Here is a 21,017-nt window from a genome sequence, read left to right on the forward strand (position 1 = left end):
ATTTATGTGTGTGTGTGTGTGTGTGTAAAACATTAGTAAGAAGAGCACCTCCTTGTGTTTATATTTTTAGGTTGTCAGGTTTGTAAAACCTCCACCAGTGAAGAGCGCACCCCAAGAATGAAGGTGAACCCTGTATAAAGGTATCCAAAAACTTGTCAATGAACATACATAATCAATCCTCCGATAACTCCGTCTCCATTCCTCCCATGATATTCCAAAATATATTTGAGGAAAAAAAATAGAGACCCTAACGTAATAATAAGATGACAACTAAGTTGCCCGTACAGTGTAAAAACAAAAAGTCGCTTATTTGGTGATGTTTTGGGCCAAAGCATATATGAGGGACAGTCTGTATTCCCAGCTCAACGCGTTTCGTCCTTCCAAATTACCCGGACATTATCAGGAGTGCAGAACACTGCTGGAATATCGTTCGAGGAAAGGAGATGTTGGAGTTACCAGAGGATTGATTATGCATGCTCATTGACAAGTGGTTGGATACCACTATACAGGGTACACGTTCATTTTTGGGGTGCCCTATTCACTGGTGGAGGTTTTACAAACCTGACATCCATTCAAATGTTACACAAAGAAGCGCTCCTTGTAAAATGGTCATTCTACATCAGGGGTCCTCAAACTATTTTGCTCTGGGACCCCATCAGACAATAAAAATAATTACGGGACCCCAGCAAGATACTGGAGAAGGTCATCACATCACTTGTGTAGTCAGCAGACAGCACATACATGGCAGCATTGTGGAGGCACAAAATGATGGGAGGAGCCTGAAGTAACAGACAATTCAGACACATTTTTCAGACTCCTTGAATCACTGACTGATATTAGAAAAGTCATCAGGCTGATGGTCAACAACATGGAATCGTGGCCCCATCCTGAGAAGGCTAGGACCCACAGTTTGAGAACCGCTGTTCTACATAAATTGTGTAAAATGGTGGTGCTATATAAATAAAAGTCAATGGCGATATGTAGGAATACCTGCACTCGCACACACCTAAGGCAAGGTCACACCGCAGTGTGCCAAACATATCCCATATATTCCCTGTAAAAGGAATGAAGGAGCACTCACCAAAGTACTTAAAAAAAAATTTGGGTGTTTTATTAAAGTGAAGAAACAAGCATACCAAGTGTAGCTGTCAGACCAAAGAAAAAAAATCCAACGTTTCAATCCAACTCTGTGGATCTTTGTCAAGGAAAAGTCAGCCAAGTTGAGGTCACAAAAGACGATGGAGCCACCAGTGCTGAGGTCACTGATTGCTGTCTCTGATAGACCTCACCACTCAAAAGAACTGGTCAATGGAACTTATAGGTGCGTACACACATACAGATTTTTCTGTCTGATCTATCTGGTGGGAATAAAAACCTGGAAATGTATGGGTGCATATGACAATCACAAATTTCCTCCCAAATGCAGGAAAACAGAAAAAATGATATGCTTTGATAAATTTGTTATATCAGAATGATAAACAATTTGTCTGACTGATCACTGTCTGTTTTCAAGCATTTGGGAACATTTGCTTCCATACATTTCCAGGTTTTTGTTCCCACCAGATAGATCAGACAGAAAAATCTGTATGTGTGTACGCACCTTTTTGTCTGGTTTGAATATGTTTGACCTCAAGTTTTACAAATTTTTTAAACCGTATCGGACCACTGTCAAATTGTATGTAAAGGTAGTGTATATTACAAAGCCCGCTCTATCTATCTATTTTTTCCTGTAAGTTTTATTCTTTACAATGTGTTTTTTTTTTTTTTCTATACAATGATTGTTTTTTTTTCATATTCTTGTCGTTTTAGCACTAGATAGTCTAGCACTAGTCTTAGCTTAGTTGATGTTAATTTTTTTGGTTCTTTTTTTTTTTTCTTGTCTGTTTAGCTCTTTTGACGTCTTAATTGATGTGTGTCCAATTTAACTTGGTATTTGTTTTTCAGTATGTTCTGTCTATTCTGAAATTCACCTTTCCTACCCTTTTTCAAGGGTAAGTATTTCTATATATACATGATAGCATATTAAAATATTATTTTATCTAATAAATAGTCTCAGTGGTGTGTGTTTGAGATCAGTACTGTATGCAGTGGCATAACTATAGCTCCGGAGCCCCCCGCGGTGGCGGGGAGATGCAGAGAAAGTGTGGGCGCCAGGGGTCTGCGGGGCTATAGTTACCTGCTGCTGTCTGCCGGTACCTGGCCTGCCATCACGGTCCCGTCTCTCCCGGCGCCGGCTCCTGCTGCTAAAATGAAAAGTGACTCTTAGAAAATGGCTGCCCCCATACTGCAGCCATTTTCTAAGAGTCACTTTTCATTATAGCAGCAGGAGCCGGCGCCGGGAGAGACGGGACAGTGACCGCAGATACGGCCGGGTTGGTACGGGCTTGGGGGGGGGGGGGGGGCGCCGAAGGGAGAGGCACTGAAAAATTTGCGGCGGGTGGGCGCAAATTAGGTAGTTACGCCACTGACTGTATGTAAAAGAAATGCCACAGAATGCAATCATGAAGATATGTAGTTTTTCCGTAGTGGCATCTCCAGCAAAATCTAAATATATGATTTCCAGACTGGCTGATCCACTGATACTCCTGTGACCATATCATAAAACACTGAATGATTGGTTAGGTCTGGATGCCACTACTGTATATGGTTACTCAGTTGTAAGTGAAATAGTTAAATAGTTAAAGGAAGCTATGTATTATCACTGATTATACAATTTATTTGTACCACTTTTGTTTTTTATCAATACATGTTCCTCAATCCTATTATTTTCTTGTAACCGGCTAAAAAAAAAAAGCAATCCTATAACTGTATTACAAGCCTTGGCCTTTATTTCTGGTGTACAAATTATCTTAGAACAGCTATATTTTAAATGTATAACTTGTGTAATGGGCATGTACTGTAAGTGCAGCTTTGTTTGTTTCTTTGGTGAGAGATAGCGTGTATCTTGGATAACTTTAAATGTAATTGCTTTTTAATAGTTAATTCAGTGCTATATAATTTACATGTAAATGCTAATACCAGATATTCTAAGTAATAAAATGAACAGTCTTATTTGTAATGTTTCTACCAATTCATGCATCAATTGGATCACTTAGTAAAGAAACATACCAAAAAAACAGTGTTCTCGTTTTGTGTATGTACAGATTAGGGACACAAACTCCAATGGGGTGCCGGATCACACTCCGACAGGAGTTTATTGAATTCGCTTGATAGGTTGCACTATTAGTGACTTTTTTTATTTATTTATTTTTAATTGCCATCACCTGAAATTAAACACTTTACTTATCAATTAACTAGGTCAATATAATGATAAATTTAAGAGAGAAATCACTTTGACCTTAACTAATTGGATTTAGTCCTGGATAGCCAACCCAAGGCACCCCTGCAATAGCCTTGCAGCACTACAGGGCGCCTAGGCACACCGTTTGGGACCACTAGTCAAAAAGAAAGCCTAGTCAATGTAGCTGTTTTACTTATTATTTCAATGGTAATTTCTTAACCATCCATATGCTGATTGGGCAGTATGAATGGTAATGTACTACAGTTCTCATAAAAGGTTCAGGATCCAATTTTGTGAAGGGTCCAGCTGTGTCAGGTGATGCAGAGTTTCGGCACCCAAGCCATTCTCACGCAACCTAACTCCAGTGTTGGTATTTCACATGCTGACATTCTGCAGATGTTGACACATCAGGAATAATGACTTCTACCCCTTTTACACCAAAAACGCCAGGTCGCACCCGGGTTTTGATCCCTGCTTGAAGCCGACATTGAACTAAATGGGAGCCGGGTCGGACGACCCGGCATATCCATTTACACCGCCCTCTACCCAGGACCTGGGTAGAAGTCCCATTTACACCGCGTGTCCCATTTACACCGCCGAAGACCCGGAGTTTTGCGGCGGTGTAAATGGGGTATAAGTGACTCCGTCCCCTGCTTCTGATCTACTTGCTCTCATCTCCAGTGATGTATTATGGGCATGACTTCTGCTTTTATTGAATGTATTTATTTCTCCTGACAGGTGGCAAACCTTAGTGGGTGGTGTCTTTCTTCATGTCTGGTGGAAGCTGGGCTGGGTGGAGATTAATTGCACTTCCAGGTAAATTACATCTCTCTGTGTGTATATCATACGAAGCACACATTCCGAGTACAATTGTTGCGCAACACAACAAATACAGTTATGTGTTACTAAGGGCCTTATTCTAGTTCACTCTTTGTGACAAAATCCAGTATTTACCCTGCACAGAAACAAAATAACTCACCCAAATCTAATTCTTTCTGCACATTTTACATCTGCCTCCCTGCAGTGCACATGGTTTTGTCCATCTAAGAAATATTTTGTCAGAAAGAGTGAACTAGAATAAGGCCCTAAGTGTGAAGTATAGCTCTCTTCAGAAGTGAATAGAAATTGAACAGCCTAGTAAAAAAAAAAAAAGATGAGTTGGCTGTAGTACATAAAATAGGTCACCGAGGGAATAAAATACAGGGATAAATCTATATAGAAAATTCTGTGTAGGTTTCAGTGGATATGTAGTAATATAATGGTGTACAAATATAATTATTGCAAAGAAATATAATCCATTATTTGTTAGTGATACTGGGCCAAACTCAGCAGCTGCATTACATGCATGGAATTTGTTGCCGATTTACATTTGTAGTCAGAATCAACTGCAACTTTGCAGCTGCTTTACCCCAATCCAGACGCTTGTGAGAGTAACTAGCATCGCTATCAGACTGGATCTACACCGGCCCTATCCTGACTGCCAGGGACCCATCTGACATCACTACATCTATGCAGGCTGCATTACCCCTATCCAGACGCTTGTGTGAGTAACTAGCATCTCTATCAGACTGGCTCTACACTAGCTCTATCCTGGCTGCCAGGGATCCATCTGACATCACTACATCTATGCAGGCTGCATTACCCCTATCCAGACGCTGGTGTGAGTAACTAGCATCTCTATCAGTCCGGATCTACACCGGCTCTATCCTGGCTGCCAGGGATCCATCTGACATCACTGCATCTATGCAGGCTGCATTACCCATATTAATACTTTGTTGATGCACCTTTGGCCGCAATTGCAGCCTCAACTCTTTCTGTATATGATGCCACAAGCTTGGCACACCTATCTATAAAGTTTTACAAGCACAGTAGTGGCAGAGCAACATAGTAACGTGAAGACATAGGACAAATGACAAGTAAATAGCCAATATACTGCACAGTAAATTGGTGGCAATTTTGGACCGTAAACGCGGCTTACTGTAACTAGGGGGGAAATTTACTAAAGGAAATTTGTAAAAAATAGGTGTATTTGTATCCAGAAATACACTTATTTTTGACATTTACTATCCCGAAAATATGCCCATTCGTATTCGTATTGATAGCACATCAATGCAACTACGAATTGCAGTATTTTCGGGATAGTAAATGTCAAAAATAAATGTATTTCTGGATACAAATACACCTATTTTTTTACAAATTTCCTTTAGTAAATTTCCCCCTAGATGCCCACAGTCGGATTGGCTATTTATGCCTTGGCAGTGTTTCAAATCACCTTGCTCGTTACTGACATCACACAGGCTGATTGCAGGGTTGAGTGCAGATAGGATAGTAATATGGTGAATAAAATAAATTGAATAATACGAATGATGATAAATGCTTTAAAAAAAAGCTAATATTGATGCATATTGACGCTCTGCTTACAATTTATGTCACAGTCTCTGTGTTAGTTCATTTTCAGAAGCAAAATTTGCGACCATTCCGGTGTAAACGTTTTCAAAACTGGCGTGTACTATTTACTGATCAGATTACATGTGACTGACATGCTGTCACGTTTCAAGATTGCCCAACAGCCCTTGCTTGCTACTGTGCTTTAGGTTTCATCAGCCATGCACTGGCTGCCAGCGGCTGAGCTCTGCGCTGCATCTTGGCATACGATACCGTTCCTCTGTCACAAGTCTTGTAATGCGCCAAGGATGACTATTTGGCAACAATTTGCGTATAGTTGTGTGTGAGCACATCTATAAGTCTATAAGGGACTTTAGCCAACACAATTACACTACAGATAGAGAAAATGACTGCAGTTGCTAAACATTATTAGACTTACACCAGCTATACATTTGCCTACTTTCTAAGTTCATTTTTCAGCTTTGTAATTTATGGAGTGAACATTGCATACCCTTTTACACTAGAGCTGTATCTGATGTGTGATGCAGACATTTTCTCATGTTCCTTTTTTGCTGCATCTCCCCAACATCTGCAGTTGATGGAATAACTTGAGCGGATTCCGGTTTCAAATGTATCGGAATGCTAGCATAGGTGGATGGTTAATTGTACTCATACACACATGTAAGGCTATCTTGTGCAGTTGCTCATTGCCACCGTAAGTCTCAATTTTCTTCCAAAAGGGGCAGACTAGATGGGCCAAGTGGTTATTTGTAAAATGGATAGGATGCACAAGCAGCTTCTGCTGATTAAAGTGATACTCCTATATTTTATGTGTGGCAGCACCTTTATCTGCATACGCTACAGTGTTTTCCTAGAAACCACTGTAAGATAGGTCTCACAGAATATAGGCATGCCACATATATATGATTTTAATCAGCAGTGTCTGCTTGTGCTTCATATTTGCATAGCTATTGTTTAGTGATAACCAGACAATGGGATGTGCAATTTTTTACATGTGATAAATCATATGCGATTTATCACATGTAAAATCCCGGGGCGCTGCAGCCAGAAGGAGCTGGGAGGGAGGTGAGGCAAGAGAGGCGGAGGAGGAGAGCCAGGAGCCTGGCGAAGAGGACGCGGTACTTGTGTAGTTTCACGGCGGCCGATATATCGATGCGATTTTTGACCTGTACATAACCCTACTATCCACTACGCATGGAGTTGATTTTATATAGTGTGGCGAGCGCAGTAATCCGCGTCCCCTCGCGGAGCTCGCCACACTTTGGGCTCGGTGGCTCGCTGCGCTTGCCACACTATACAAAATCAACTCCATGCATAGTGGATAGTGGGGTTATGAACAGGTCAAAAATCGCTTCGGATCACATACGATATATCGGGCACCGTGAAACTACACAAGTTCTGAGGACGCAAATAGTCGACGGTGGGGGGCGTGGCCTGGCTGTGAAAGGAGCAGGACACGCTTTACATGAGCTCCCGCTACCTACACAGCTAAAACCCCTTAAAATACATCCACCTGCCCAGCATAAACCCACCACAGGCTCCCCACACCTCGCAGGCACCCTCACACCTAATCCGAGGGTCTCGCGGGGCCTAAGGAGGGAGTATTCCCAACCTCCAGCCTGAGGCCTTCACCTATCCTGAAGCCGCGGACTGGAGTGGGCTCCGACATCCGGCTTCTGAGCTCCAGGACCCGGACATCGCGGACGGCGGCCACCGGAGGTTCCCTGCTGCACAGCACACTGCACCCAGACGTCCGGGCAGTGTACCCCTACCCCCCGGAGCACCTCCGCACAGAGTGAGTGGCATAGAGACCGAGCGGGGAGAAGCGATTCCCCCTACATACAGACGCCGCGGCCCCCATCTTGGTTGTGGCGTCCGCTAGAAGCCGGCTTCCCTGCATCCACACGGCCCCACAGGCTACACCGGAGGGGAGCGGGGGGAGTGGGGAGAGCCCTCACCCCCACAAGACACACTGGTAGGTCTCTGGGGACCCGGGGTTTGAGGGGCACGCCAGCACCACACGGACACAGCCTGCAGCGGCGGCCATATTGGAAGGCCCCTGCATTATCAAAAGGAGCCTGAGGTCACAGCAGCAGGAGAGGCAGCCCCTGCATCCTACACCCCACTCCTGCTCTCTTGCAAGACTACCTGTGGCCCCTGTTACCTGGCTAGGATCTGGCCCCTTCTGAACCACCTTCTGGGACAAAAGCTTAATAAAACCTGCAAAGCACATCCCTACCTGTGCTATCTCAATCTATGCAGAAGACCAGTAGTTGCTGACACTGGAGCTCCCCCTGCTGGCTCACTCAATAACAGCATATATCTCTGCCAAAGCTGCGAACACCGGACACCCTGTGCCCACACCTGCACCGGGGTGAAACAGGCATCCTTCCTCATTCACAATCCAAAAGAACCCAGATAACTACTCTGACCTCAGACTCAAAGTAAAATCGGGGTGGACGGAACAACGATGGGAGGCTGACACCGGGTTGACAGGTCCTAAGTTAAGAATGCCTTGCTGACACCAGGCCATGGGGAGTCCCCGATAGCTGCAACGAAGCACTCCGACGCAGATTGGAGCTCGACACTCCTCCATACCCGCATGAGCCCTTTCTCCTTTATATTCTAGTTTATTATGGTCAAAGGCAAAAAGGTCGCACCAAAAAAGAAAAAAAGTTCACCTCCTCCTTCTGAAAGTATGTCCCAACCCGGGATGAGATCCTATCTACAAGCCAATCATCCTACCTCATCCATGCACACAGACGACTCATCTACCCCAATACCCTCCGCCCTACCCCCAGACACCCAAGCTTCACAAATGGCCACAGATCTAGCCGAAATCAGAGATGCCTTATCTTATATGAGGACACTCCCAACCAAACAAGATATTCAAGAAACCATCCGTAAAGAGTTGGACTCCGTCAGGCAGGACCTATCACAACTCTCGCATCGCACTGCCTCAGTAGAAGCCTGCCAAGATGAACTATACACGTTCTGCAACGCTCTCTCGGAAACTGTTTCCCTCCAGGCCAAAGAAATCCGCTCAGAGGAAGAAGGAATAACCTCCGCATAAGAGGCCTCCCCGAAGATGTATCACAAGAACTACTACTAGATGCCCTAACCAAAGTTTTCAATGAAATTCTGGGAAACGACCCATCTGAGAAAATTCTTCTAGACAGGGCACATCGGGCACTGAGACCGAGAGGCTCCCCAGCAGATCGACCGCGAGACGTGATCTGCCGCATGCACTACTACGCGCAGAAAGAGACCATCGTGCGCAAATTGCGCCAATTAGACGGAGTGGACTTCAACGGCACCGCAATTGAAATATACCAAGACCTATCATGGCATACTCTTCAGCAAAGAAAGGCGCTGAGACCTCTCACTACAGAACTTCGAAAACTCCAACTGAAGTACAAATGGGGCTTCCCCTTCAACCTTCAGGTGACCCTTGCAGGAAAGATCCATTCCCTGTCCTCCTTCTCAGATCTCCCTGCATTCTGCAAGTCATTGGGTCTCCCAAACCTCGACATCACCAGCTGGGAGTTTCCACACCCAGAATTGCCCCCCCCTAAGACGACCGACGCAGGAGCCACCCTGGCAAGAAGTACGCCACACCAAGAAAAACCAGGGTCAACGCCCCCCGCCACCCGCCGATGACCACACCTGAACACTCAGGGACCGAACCAGGAGGAGACCGGCCTCATTTCCAAATCTGGGACATGGACTGGTGAATATAACACACCCTTACAGTAGTTCACTTCTATGACCCACAAGTGTTATAACAGATATCCTATCTAGGAACCACAAGTTTCGGCAAAAGGGCTCTGCTAGACCTTATTGTTGTATTAATTAACGTTTCTCCCTAGATAATAGGTAAACCGATATCTAATGGTTTTTCTTTTTCTTAGAATACATATGCCATAGCCCAAATTGTCCCCTAGCCTAGACTCTAGTCTGTGTCTTACTTTCCTAATGTTTATATAGAAATTTCAATAGTTGCAGTTTGGTGACTCCCTCACCCCCCTTTACCCGCACTAGACAAATATGTCACCTGGGTCACTGGCGCCGCAAGCGACCAGTAGTCCCACAGCGGGAATTTTTTCATTGTTATTGTTGATGTTGTTTATGTTCTCATATTTTCTTCCTTTCTATCCCATCCCCACCTTCCCCCCTCCCACCCCCCCCACCTGACCTCCTCTGGGACCCTGGACATGCTGACTTACCCCTCGCGGTACTACATGGCTGCGACAGGTAAATTAAAAATCCTTTCCATAAACGCCAGGGGCCTAAACACCCCGGAAAAACGATCCAGCTTACTTAGAACCTTGTGGGCAGAGAGGGCAGATATTGCACTAATCCAAGAAACGCATTTTAGTACATCCTCTCACCACCCATCTATTTCTAGCCCCCGCTACCCTCACGCTTACTACTGTAACACCCCGAATAGTAAATCCAAAGGAGTGGCGATCCTGCTCTCCAAACGCCTTCAACTGTCAGACGTCTCCGTTCAGAGACTGGTCCCGGGAAGAATCCTTCTCCTTAAATGCAAAATAGCTACAATACCCTATACACTGGTTGTGGTTTATGCCCCCAATCAGGATCAATGTACTTTCTTTCAATCGCAGCTTGCCAGATTAGACTCCTTCTTTGAGGGCACGATAGTTGTTGGGGGCGACTTTAATTGGTCTGTGGACCCGGCTATGGACACATCCACTGGCTCACATCGATCCCCCCTCAGCAAGTATCGGAAAATCAAGAAAATCTTACACGAGCTCCAACTAGCTGACTCATGGCGCACACTCAATCCAACAGGCAGAGATTATTCATTTTATTCCCACCCACACCAAACATACTCCCGCATTGATTATCTATTTCTTAGCCATAGACACCTCCCCTCTTTACTTGATGCATCGGTAGGCTCCATCACATGGTCAGACCATGCCCCAATCTCCATGACCCTAGAAATCCCACAGCATACTCCGGGCCAATGGACTTGGAGGCTGAATGAATCACTACTGCAGGATATTTACTGCAATTCCGAAATTAAGAAAGCATTGACAGAGTACTTTGAACTTAATGACACAGAGGATGTCTCAGCTGTAACCCTCTGGGAAGCGCACAAATGTGTTGTTAGGGGCAGACTAATCCAACTAGGTACACTAATTAAAAAACAGAAAGCAGCTAGGATTACTACCCTCTTATACACGATCCAACAACTTGAAACCTCGCATAAAACTAGCGGCAGACCTGATACTATGATTAAACTTGCTGAGGCTCGCTCAGATCTGAATAATCTCCTCTCCGAACGAACTAAACTCCAACTACGCAAACGCAAGGGCAAATACTACCAATGGGGGAATAAGCCGGGCCGCCTCCTCGCACAAGCGACCAAAGCCCAAAGAGCAGCATCTTTTATTAATATGATTAAAAAGGATTCAGGCGCCCATTGCTTTAAAACCCCAGAGATAGCGGCTTGCTTTAGGAAGTATTACTCATCACTATATAATTTACGTAACTCCCCTACTCCGACAGAACATCTTCGCGAGACGCTTCAAGCTAAGGACTATTTATCCTCCGTGGCTTTCCCTAAAATATCTCCCTCTGATAGTGACACGCTAGACACACCATTCTCCCAATTAGAATTGGAACTGGCCATATCAGCCTTACCATTAGGTAAAAGCCCAGGCCCCGACGGTCTTACTGCCTCATATTACAAAACCTTCAAACCCATTCTGCTTCCCAACCTGCTTCAGGCTTTTAACGCCATCTCTGCAGATACACATTTCTCCGAGCAATCACTAGAGGCTCATATAACCATCATCCCTAAGCCAGGGAAGGACCCTTCGATATGCTCCAGTTACAGGCCTATCTCCCTCCTTAACGTCGACATTAAGCTATTTGCCAAATTGATGGCTAACAGGCTAAATAAATTTTTACCTTCACTGATTCACAACGACCAAGTAGGCTTCGTCCCTGGCAGAGAAGCGAAGGATAACACTACTAAAGTGCTCAACCTGATTCACCTGGCCTCTCAGCACCGAATCCCAACCGTTCTGGTCTCCACGGATGCGGAGAAGGCCTTTGACAGGGTGAGTTGGGGTTTTATGAGGTCTGTGCTGGAGCATGTCGGCCTGGGCCCACTGACACTACAGAGAATTTTAGCCTTATACCACCGACCAGTGGCGAGAGTCAGGACAAATGGATTCCTCTCCGATCCCTTCCCTATCAGCAATGGCACAAGACAGGGGTGCCACCTGTCCCCACTAATCTTTGTCCTATGTATGGAAGTCACACATCCAGAATCCTCACTCCCCCACCTTATAAAAGAGTTAGACCGCTTTAGCACCCTATCTAACTTTAAGATCAATATGTCCAAGTCAAGTATCCTCAATATATCTGTCCCCCCGGCAACAATCCCTCAATTAAAAACCTCATTTCCCCTTACATGGCAGCAATCTCATATCACCTACCTGGGGATCAAACTACCCAGTGACCTCGCCCGACTGTATTCACTAAACTATCACCCTCTTCTCAAATCCCTCCGTTTAGATTATAATAACTGGCAAAATAAACAATTATCATGGTTAGGTAGAATGAACATCATCAAAATGAACTCCCTTCCAAAACTGCTTTATGTCCTCCAAACACTACCCATCTCAATCCTGGAAGAGTGGTTTAGAACCATAAAAAAACTAACGCAGCAATTTATTTGGCTGCGTAAAACGCCAAGAATAAAACGTGAAGTACTGTCGAGAAACACCCAGACAGGCGGCTTCAAACTACCAGATATTAAAGACTACTACTATGCTATCCATTTAAATAGAGTCCTAGACTGGACGAGAAGCAGGACCTCCAAACAGTGGGTAGAGCTCGAGGGAATATGTGTTCAACAGTACCCTGAGATCTTCCCATGGCTCCCTAAACTGAACAGACCCCCACCCTCCCACCCAACTATTCCAACCACACTTGCAATCTGGAAATCTTTAAGGAGAAACCCTCTCATCTCCTCAGAATTCGGCCCACTGACTTCTTTCATCTACAACCCGGAATTCCAACCAGGGTTAAACATTTCTGACTTCTCTCAATGGGCTCTGGAGGGACTGTTTAGGGTGGGCCAGATGGTGAGTAACTCAGGCATCCGTGCATTCTCAGAGATCCAAACTAAATGGGAGGTCCCAACCAAAGATTTTTGGAAATACCTCCAAGTTCGGCACTACTTACAAACAGGCTCCAGACTACCCCCCTCCACTAGAGAATTAACCGCATTTGAAAGGCTATGCGTTGCTGCGAGTAGTCCTACCAACACAATTTCACAATTATATAAAATTCTCCACAACTCAAATACCAACATACCGACATCATTCACACGGGCTTGGGATCGGGATCTAGGTCTCACCATCTCCGATAGAGAGTGGGAAAGCATCTTTCTGAAAGCTCACACTAGCTCAACCTGCATTCAAATTAGAGAAACGCAATATAAAATCATAATGCGCTGGTATAGACACCCATCTCTATTACATAAGATGAACCCAAGCATCTCTGATATTTGCTGGAGATGTAGGCAGGCCACAGGCACCTTCATCCACATATGGTGGGACTGCCCGCTTGTCACGGGCTTCTGGACGGATGTCGTCGAGACATCGCAAAAAATTCTACACTCGCCCCTCCCTAGCAGTCCAGCCTTCTGGTTACTAAACCTTTCTGCTATCCCGATCTCCTCATATAAAACATCCTTGCTTAAGCACCTGAGCAACGCGGCGAGAGCATGCGTACCAATCTTATGGAAATCTACAATCCCCCCTACACGGAGATCTTGGTTTAGTAGAATCGAGTACTACATGTCCATGGAGGACATTCTCTTATCTGCAGTTGATAAACACACTGAATTTGCGGCCACCTGGCTTCCATGGCTGGACTATAAAACAACACAAAATTATAAAGATCACGCACTCCAGCAACTATCTTAGTAGAGACTCACTAATATTATTAATACCTATAAGTAACCATTTTGGGTCACCCGGGAGAGGTCAGATCCCCCCCCCCCCCACTCACCATCCCCCTCACCTACCCCCCCTTTTTCTCCGTTCCCCCCCCTGCTTCTCTTCCCACCCCTCTTTTCCTGTTATATAAGTTACCAACAGAAAGATCTATAGCATGGAAGCGGCTCTCTCATGCACTTTCTTTTCTAGCCTTCCTTTCCCTCTTTCGATGTCTCAGGTTTACAGTGTCTATTTAGCAACCATTGGAAGAGTTTGCAGACCCTTCACTTATTCATGAATGTAAACTGATGTTACTTTGTCTTCTCGCTGCGTCGAGAGGGAGAAATAACCGTATTCTTATACTGCATGAATACATTGTTAACTTTCTGTTAATTTCAATAAAAACAGAATATACAAAAAAAATAGTCGACGGTGGAGTCAGGAGCCGGAAGGCAAGCTGCATGAAAAAAAAACAACAATCCCATACAAATGAATGGGAAGCCACTGATTGGCTGAAAGCTCTTTCAGCCAAGCAGCGATTGGCTGGAAGAGAGCTCTCAGCAAATCACTGGCTGCCCATATGTTTTTTTAAAGGCTTTTTTAAAAGGCTTCCCATGCCCGCCTCCTTGGTCCCCTTGCCAGCTTGCAGCGTCCCCGGCCGCCACCTCTATTCGTCCCACGGCCTGCACATAAGATTTATCAAATACATGAGAATTGGTCCGATTTATGGGCCTGATCCGTCGGAATCGGCTACTTACTAGTGTATGGGGGCCTTAAGAGAAATACTGTATATACTCGAGTATACGCCTACTTTTTCAGATAATTTTTTATGCTGAAAAATTCCCCCTAGGCTTATACTCAAGTGAGGGTCCCACTTGAGTCAATAAGTTTTCCCAGTGTTTTGTTGTAAAATTAGGTGCCTCGGCTTATAATCGTGTCGACTTATACTCGAGTATATACGGTAAGCTAATTGCTATAAAGGATGAATGGTAACAAGAAATGGATATTGATGCACACCTCTCCCTTTTTTTAGTCTTGTTAAATTGTGCTTGAGGGCACTGGTGTGATTCTGGATTTTTACTGAACCTCATTTTAGCAGGCTCATTTAATACCTTTTGAGTGTTTGAATAAAATTGTCACCTTTCAAAATTAAATGCAGATAATTGGTTTCAGAATAGTTAAACCCCCCCCCCCCCCCCCCCATCCACTAATGCGCCTTCTCCGAGGGGAGAAGTTGCAGTCGACCTCCCTTGAGCCACCCGGCAAGGTCACGTGACCTATTGCATGCGGTCCCATTCCCCACTGCAGGATCCCATGGATCGTTGGTGCAGCTGTGACTACCCCCTGCTCCGATCCCTTGAGCACAGGACCGCGCATCAGATAGGTATCGGAGGTTAAACACATGCGATTTGAGCCCTTTTCATCCGATTCCTTGGCCTATGCCTTGGAATCAGATGAAAAAGGCCCAAATTGCACGTGGATGTGGACCTTTAGACATGTATTGTGATTCTTGATAACACAATATATATTTTTATTCTGGCTTGCATGAATTGCTAAAAAGTGATTGAACTGCAGACAGGACCTAAAGCAGCATGCCCTATATAATACAGCGTGTGTTTTTGTATTTCTATTTATGTGCCTCTATGTGCGTGTTTTCCAATGTTTTTGTTATTCACACCATGAGTGGCGGTATATTGTGTTGATGAACTGATTCGTGCCAGCAGGGGGCAGCATGTAACAGTGCAACACACTGATTGATGTGCCTCAGAACAATGGTATGTTGTGATTTCATATTTGAAAGCCATTCAGTATGTAGGTACACAAAGCTGCAGAAAAACACTGTTACATAAAAAGGGCCTCTACTCCAAAATATATGTTCTGTAGTCCATAGCCCCATTACCGTTTTGAGGAAGGCTATGTTTTGTTGCGAATATGATACGTAAAATATAAAGCAAAGTCCCCCCCCTATTTCTGAATCCTTCATTTAGAATATGGATGGGCATCTGCTGTGATTATACAGCTTTGCATTATTAATTTAGGAATTGTTGACTTGTGGAACTGCAAGAACAGAGCCGGCCTTAGGCATAGGCAAACTAGGCAATTGCCTAGGGCATTTGGAATGCCTAGGGGCATCAGCAGCTTCTGCTGATTAAAATGATATGCAGCATGCCTGTATTCTGTGTGTGAGTGATGCTGTATCTGCATATGAAATAGTGTATTCATGGAAATTACTGTAACATAGCATTCCGTATGCAGGTACAGCCACAGTCGCACACAGAATATAGGCATGCTGCATATCATTTTAATCATTGTGTTTCCTGGTCACATAACAATGCAAATAAGACGAATTTTCATCAAAAAAGGCACCGAACGTTAGCAGAACTAGCCAGGAGCTGCATCGCCTATTGAGGCAAGATGTATGAGGAAACATCTGTATCCAAGCAGAGGCAGAGGTCACAGTGTTAGCGGCTGTTTGGGTGCTGTCTGCGGGTGGGTTGGTTGTGCAATAGTGTTCGGCATATGTGTAAAGGGCATTATGTGTGTCATGTATAAATGCATTAATAATGTGCGACATATGTGTAACAGGCATTATGTGTGTCATGTGTATAAGGGCATTAACAATGTGCAACATATGTGTAAGGGGCATTATGTGTGTCATTATGTGTATGAAGGGCATTAATAAAGGTTGGCATAATGTGTAAGGGGCATTATGGTTATAAGGACATTTATCATGTGTGTCATGTGTAAGGGGCATTACTGTGTGGTATTAAAAGGGGTGCCGAGAGAAAGGGGTAGGGGGTACAAATTACCCAGGCTAAAGTCTGATGGAAGGGCCCAGTGGGGACCCCGGGCCCCCTCCCCTTAAGTGACAGCAGCAGCTGCAGCTCTTCTTCTCTGCCCAGCACACACTGCTTTGTGCTGGGTTGCAGTGTGGCCATGGAGGTGCTTAAAATACAATATTTTCTCAGGATTTTTTTCTAATGGTATAATGTGAATAATGTGAGGAGTAATGTACATAAGGTAAAGTGGTACTACTGTGTGATGTAAAGTGAATAAGGGACACCATCGCATGATATAATGTGAATAAAGTGGCACTACTGTGTGGCATAATTTGAATTAGGGGTACTATTGTGTGGCCATGCCCCTTCCCAGCAGGTACACACCCGTGTTTGGGCCGCGCACCGAATGTGTGCACTGTTTCTATTTAAAAAATTGCGGGTAGGTGCACCAAAATGATGACTGCTATGATGAGGGTTGATGGTGCTCAGAAAGGGGAGCAGGGTCAGAGGCGGAAATAGTGGCGGTGCTAGGGGGCACCAGCAAAAATCTTGCCTAGGGTGTCATTTAGGCTAGGGCCGGCTCTGTGCAAGAACATTTGGCTCTGTGGGCATTTCAGCGTGAAATCATATTGTACAGCAGGATTCACATTCACATAATGTAAAACCATTTGCGTGAATGAGGTGATTCTCATACCTACTGTAGGTGTGTTTTTTGTCTTCAGACTGACCTACATTCCATCATGCCACACTATTTATATACCAGTGATAATAACAGTGGACCTGATTCAGAGTATTATTTAAATAACTAATTTAAGTCACTGCTCTTCTTAATTAGAAATTTTATTACTACAAGAAATATTTATATAATGTCATACAAACCACACATTCGCTAAAATATATCAGTATAAAATGTACATATATTTTACACAAGTGGCCACCTGTAAGGAAAAATGAAAGTTCCAAATACAATATATATAGAGAAAAAACAGTTCAATAAAAATGACCAATTGATGAATCCACTTGGCAGAACGATGTAGACGTGATTAATAATTATTTTACGAATATATTTTGGTATCCTTAATTTTGCTGCCGGAATGATGGTTTGGTACTCTTTACCTAGAAGGGCGCCCACGATTTTGATCGTGGGCATCGTAAGGAAAAAAAAATCACGTCGGTCGCATCGCATGCGACGCGACCAACGCGATGACCACGATTTCCCATAGGGAACAATGTTAAATGTCCCAATTGACCCGATTTTCCCATAGGGAACAATGTTAAATGTCCCAATTGACCCGATTTTCCATAGGGAACAATGTTAAATGGCCCACAGAGGCCAAATAGGCACCCTGAAGTGTGAAATGGCCCCCCCCAATTGTTAACGCCACCCCACGATCGACGTCAACCCAAAGCGTGGGGAGCGCAGCGGTACACGTCCTACGACCTTTTCATACCCCCACTATCCACGTCGGCGTGGAGTTGAGAATAGAAAGTGTGGCGAGCGCAGCGGACACCTGTGAAGCCCGCGAGGGGACGCGGATACCTGTAAAGGTGACGCGGATACCTGTAAAGGTGTCCGCGTCCCCTCGCGGGGCTCGCTGCGCTCGCCACGCTTCGGGCTCGGTAGGCTCGCTGCGCTCGCCACACTTTCTATTCTCAACTCCATGCCGACGTGGATAGTGGGGGTATGAAAAGGTCGGAGGACCCGTACCGCCGCCCCTCGTGGGCTCGCAGCGCTCGCCACGCTTCGGGTTGACGTTGATCGTGGGGTGGCGTTAACAATTGGGGGGGCCATTTCACACTTCAGGGTGCCTATTTGGCCTCTGTGGGCCATTTAACATTGTTCCCTATGGAAAATCGGGTCAATTGGGACATTTAACATTGTTCCCTATGGGAAATCGCGGTCATCGCGTCGGTCGCATCGCATGCGATTTTTTTAGTGCATGCGATGGCCGCCCTTCTAGGTAAAGAGTACCGATGGTTTAGATGCAGTTCTGATTATTTATCCAGCGGCTGTTAATAGATGTTACTTGAAAATACTTGGTAGCGAATTAATCGCTGTATTTTAATGTGCAACCTTCCAATAAAATAAATTGCTCAAATATTGAGAGTCTCGATACCTTTTAGTTGTTGAAGTGCCAATGAAAAGGTGTGGGAACCCTGTCTCGCTCTGGTCAGCTATGTTAGCGGGTGTTGCTCAGCGACTGCTTCCGATTGGAGGCTCGGTCCTGGACCAGATGTGAGTGCTCGTGGCGGCACAGCGGTTGCTTTGCGGTGGTGAGCTGGTGCTGTGACTATGTTGAGCGGCAGGTGGATGGCTTACATCTGCCCTGGTGTTATTGCGATCCACAGGGTTGGATTTCATCTCCCCGCTTGGATTGATTCTCCCTCTATCTATTGCATGATTGGTGGCTGTTCGATGGGTGGTCGAGCTGCGGCTGGAAGGCACAAGTTCTGCACAGCGGCTGGATCAATATAGAAACCATTGACGCGTTTCGCTCCACAGGGTTTTCTCACTCTTTCCCTGTAATTATTTCATTGATTTGCTCATTTATGTATTGTTAGGCGTTGCAGAACCCTTGTGACGCCATATAAATAATGATAATACTAATGCAGTCATATCTGGTGCTACTAATATCTCCCAGGACACAAATGGAAGTTCTACTGAAGCTAAAAAATAAATCCTGGACAATAATATTACATTGTAAATACGTTGTTGAAATAAGATAATTTCTTCATGTTTATCACTGTTTTCAAATATTTTGATTTCATATGATATATTACTTTGTGGATGTGTCCTAAAATACTATATTTTCGAAATGTAAAGTAAAAAAAGGGATATTTCTTTCATATGATCTATCATTGTCTAAGAAATAGATGAGATATAATTAAAATCTACTTTACAGTTTAACATATTAGACTTTATAATGACCTTTTAATAACTTGTTTTTCAGAGCTGAGATTGTGTCATGGCTTCCAGCATCAGCTCTCTTTGTGGGCATTATTTATGCAGGTTCCAGGGCCTTGTCAAGGCTGGTAGGTAATACACAGCTGTTCTATGTTTTTATCCCTAGTTACTAGTGTTTAAGGCTTTTTTACTGTAATCATCTTGTACACCTTTTTTGCCTTTTTATTCTAATGGAGAAATCAGAGCACTGGTATGTTACGCTAGTATTATGACGAGATACTGAATTCATGTTTTTGGATTCTTTAAGACTGTGTCTCTAATGTTTACTCTGAATTATTTGAACACCTGCAAACAATATGCATGTTTGCATTTGTGTACTACGTTCTCTAAGATACACAGAGAATGGCATCTCATTGTATATCATTTATCTGTCTTGACGTAAGTTGTACACTTATCTTATATCTTTAATCCTAACATTTTTACATTCCCTTACCATTAGTGTGTAGAAATATAAAATGTTTTCAGAAATACAGAAACGTTCTGTACATTTTTCTTAACAGGCTAAATGTACTTAGTTCTCCTACACCTATACTTTTTGAACCTTTTTGCATTCGCTAGAAGTATACTAAGGCCCTTATTCTGGTTCACTCGCAGAGGCAAATTCCTTCTCAAATGGACAAAACCATGTACACTGCAGGTGGGGCAGATGTAACTTGTGCAGAGTGAATTAGATTTGGGTGGGGTTCTATATTGCAGTGTAAAAATAAAGCAGTCAGTATTTTCCCAGCACAGAAACAAAATAACTCCTTCCAAGTCTATCTCTGCGCATTTTACATCCCCCCCCCCCCCTTGCAGTGCACATGGTTTTGAACATTTGGGAAGGAATTTGCCTTTGCGAGTGAACTAGAATAAGGGCCTAAGTACTGTACTTACCATTGTTTCTTCACAAAGTACAGTATAGCACACTAAAGGGGAATTCACTTACACGTAAATTTATTGTGGGTGAAAAAGGAAAGTTGTCTTGGGCTTGAACGCCCATGGCTTTATCAACTCCCATAATTACCCAACAGCCTTGTTAACGCAAGTTAAATGACTGTGTTAACGGGTGTTGAGACGGGTTAATAGGTGGTAACACACAGAATCCATGAAAGTTCATCTACTCCCATATCAACAGGGTCGTGCCGCCTGTAACCCGCTGGTTATTAGGGATTGTTTTAAACATTAATTCAATTGAATAGTTCCATTAAGCATAATGATGCTTTGTGCAATTAACGCTTATGGGCATTAGGCATATTTGATGGGCCAAGTGGTTCTTATCTGCCATCAATGTTCTCTGTTTCTCATCTTTTTTATTTTTACACAGATTACTTTATTTTCACATTAGAAATTTAGCACTTTATATTCCTAATACTAATACTTAGGGGGCCATTTAATCTCCACTGCAATTTCCGACGGTGGAAATAACAGCGGGCGCCTATTCAATGCTGTCTTTCCCGACACAATTGAAGAGGTAACTTGGCAGAACAGACCCGACTTTAAGAGCTTTCGGGCCTGTTTTGCGGCTGTGGATTGTCGTGATCATGGCCGTATCGCAACAGTCCACTGCCGTTTATGTGGCCACTCCCCCTTTTCGGCGATCAGCAGGTGGGACATTGAATCCCATC

At 44.1% G+C, this 21,017-nt stretch overlaps 1 protein-coding gene across 1 annotated transcript in view; it reads left to right on the forward strand.

The window, feature by feature from the left end:
- SLC35D4 (solute carrier family 35 member D4) overlaps window positions 1-21,017 on the forward strand; it is a 121,886-nt gene that overhangs the window by 9,422 nt on the left and 91,447 nt on the right. Inside the window, 3 exon segments of the mRNA XM_083187522.1 lie at window positions 1,945-1,991; window positions 4,019-4,096; window positions 19,400-19,481. Coding sequence (XP_083043648.1) covers window positions 1,945-1,991; window positions 4,019-4,096; window positions 19,400-19,481 — 207 coding nt within the window.

The sequence above is a fragment of the Crinia signifera genome, chromosome 5 (genome assembly GCF_055691185.1).
Source record: "Crinia signifera chromosome 5, ASM5569118v1, whole genome shotgun sequence".
In the NCBI taxonomy this organism is placed as follows: Eukaryota; Metazoa; Chordata; class Amphibia; order Anura; family Myobatrachidae; genus Crinia; species Crinia signifera.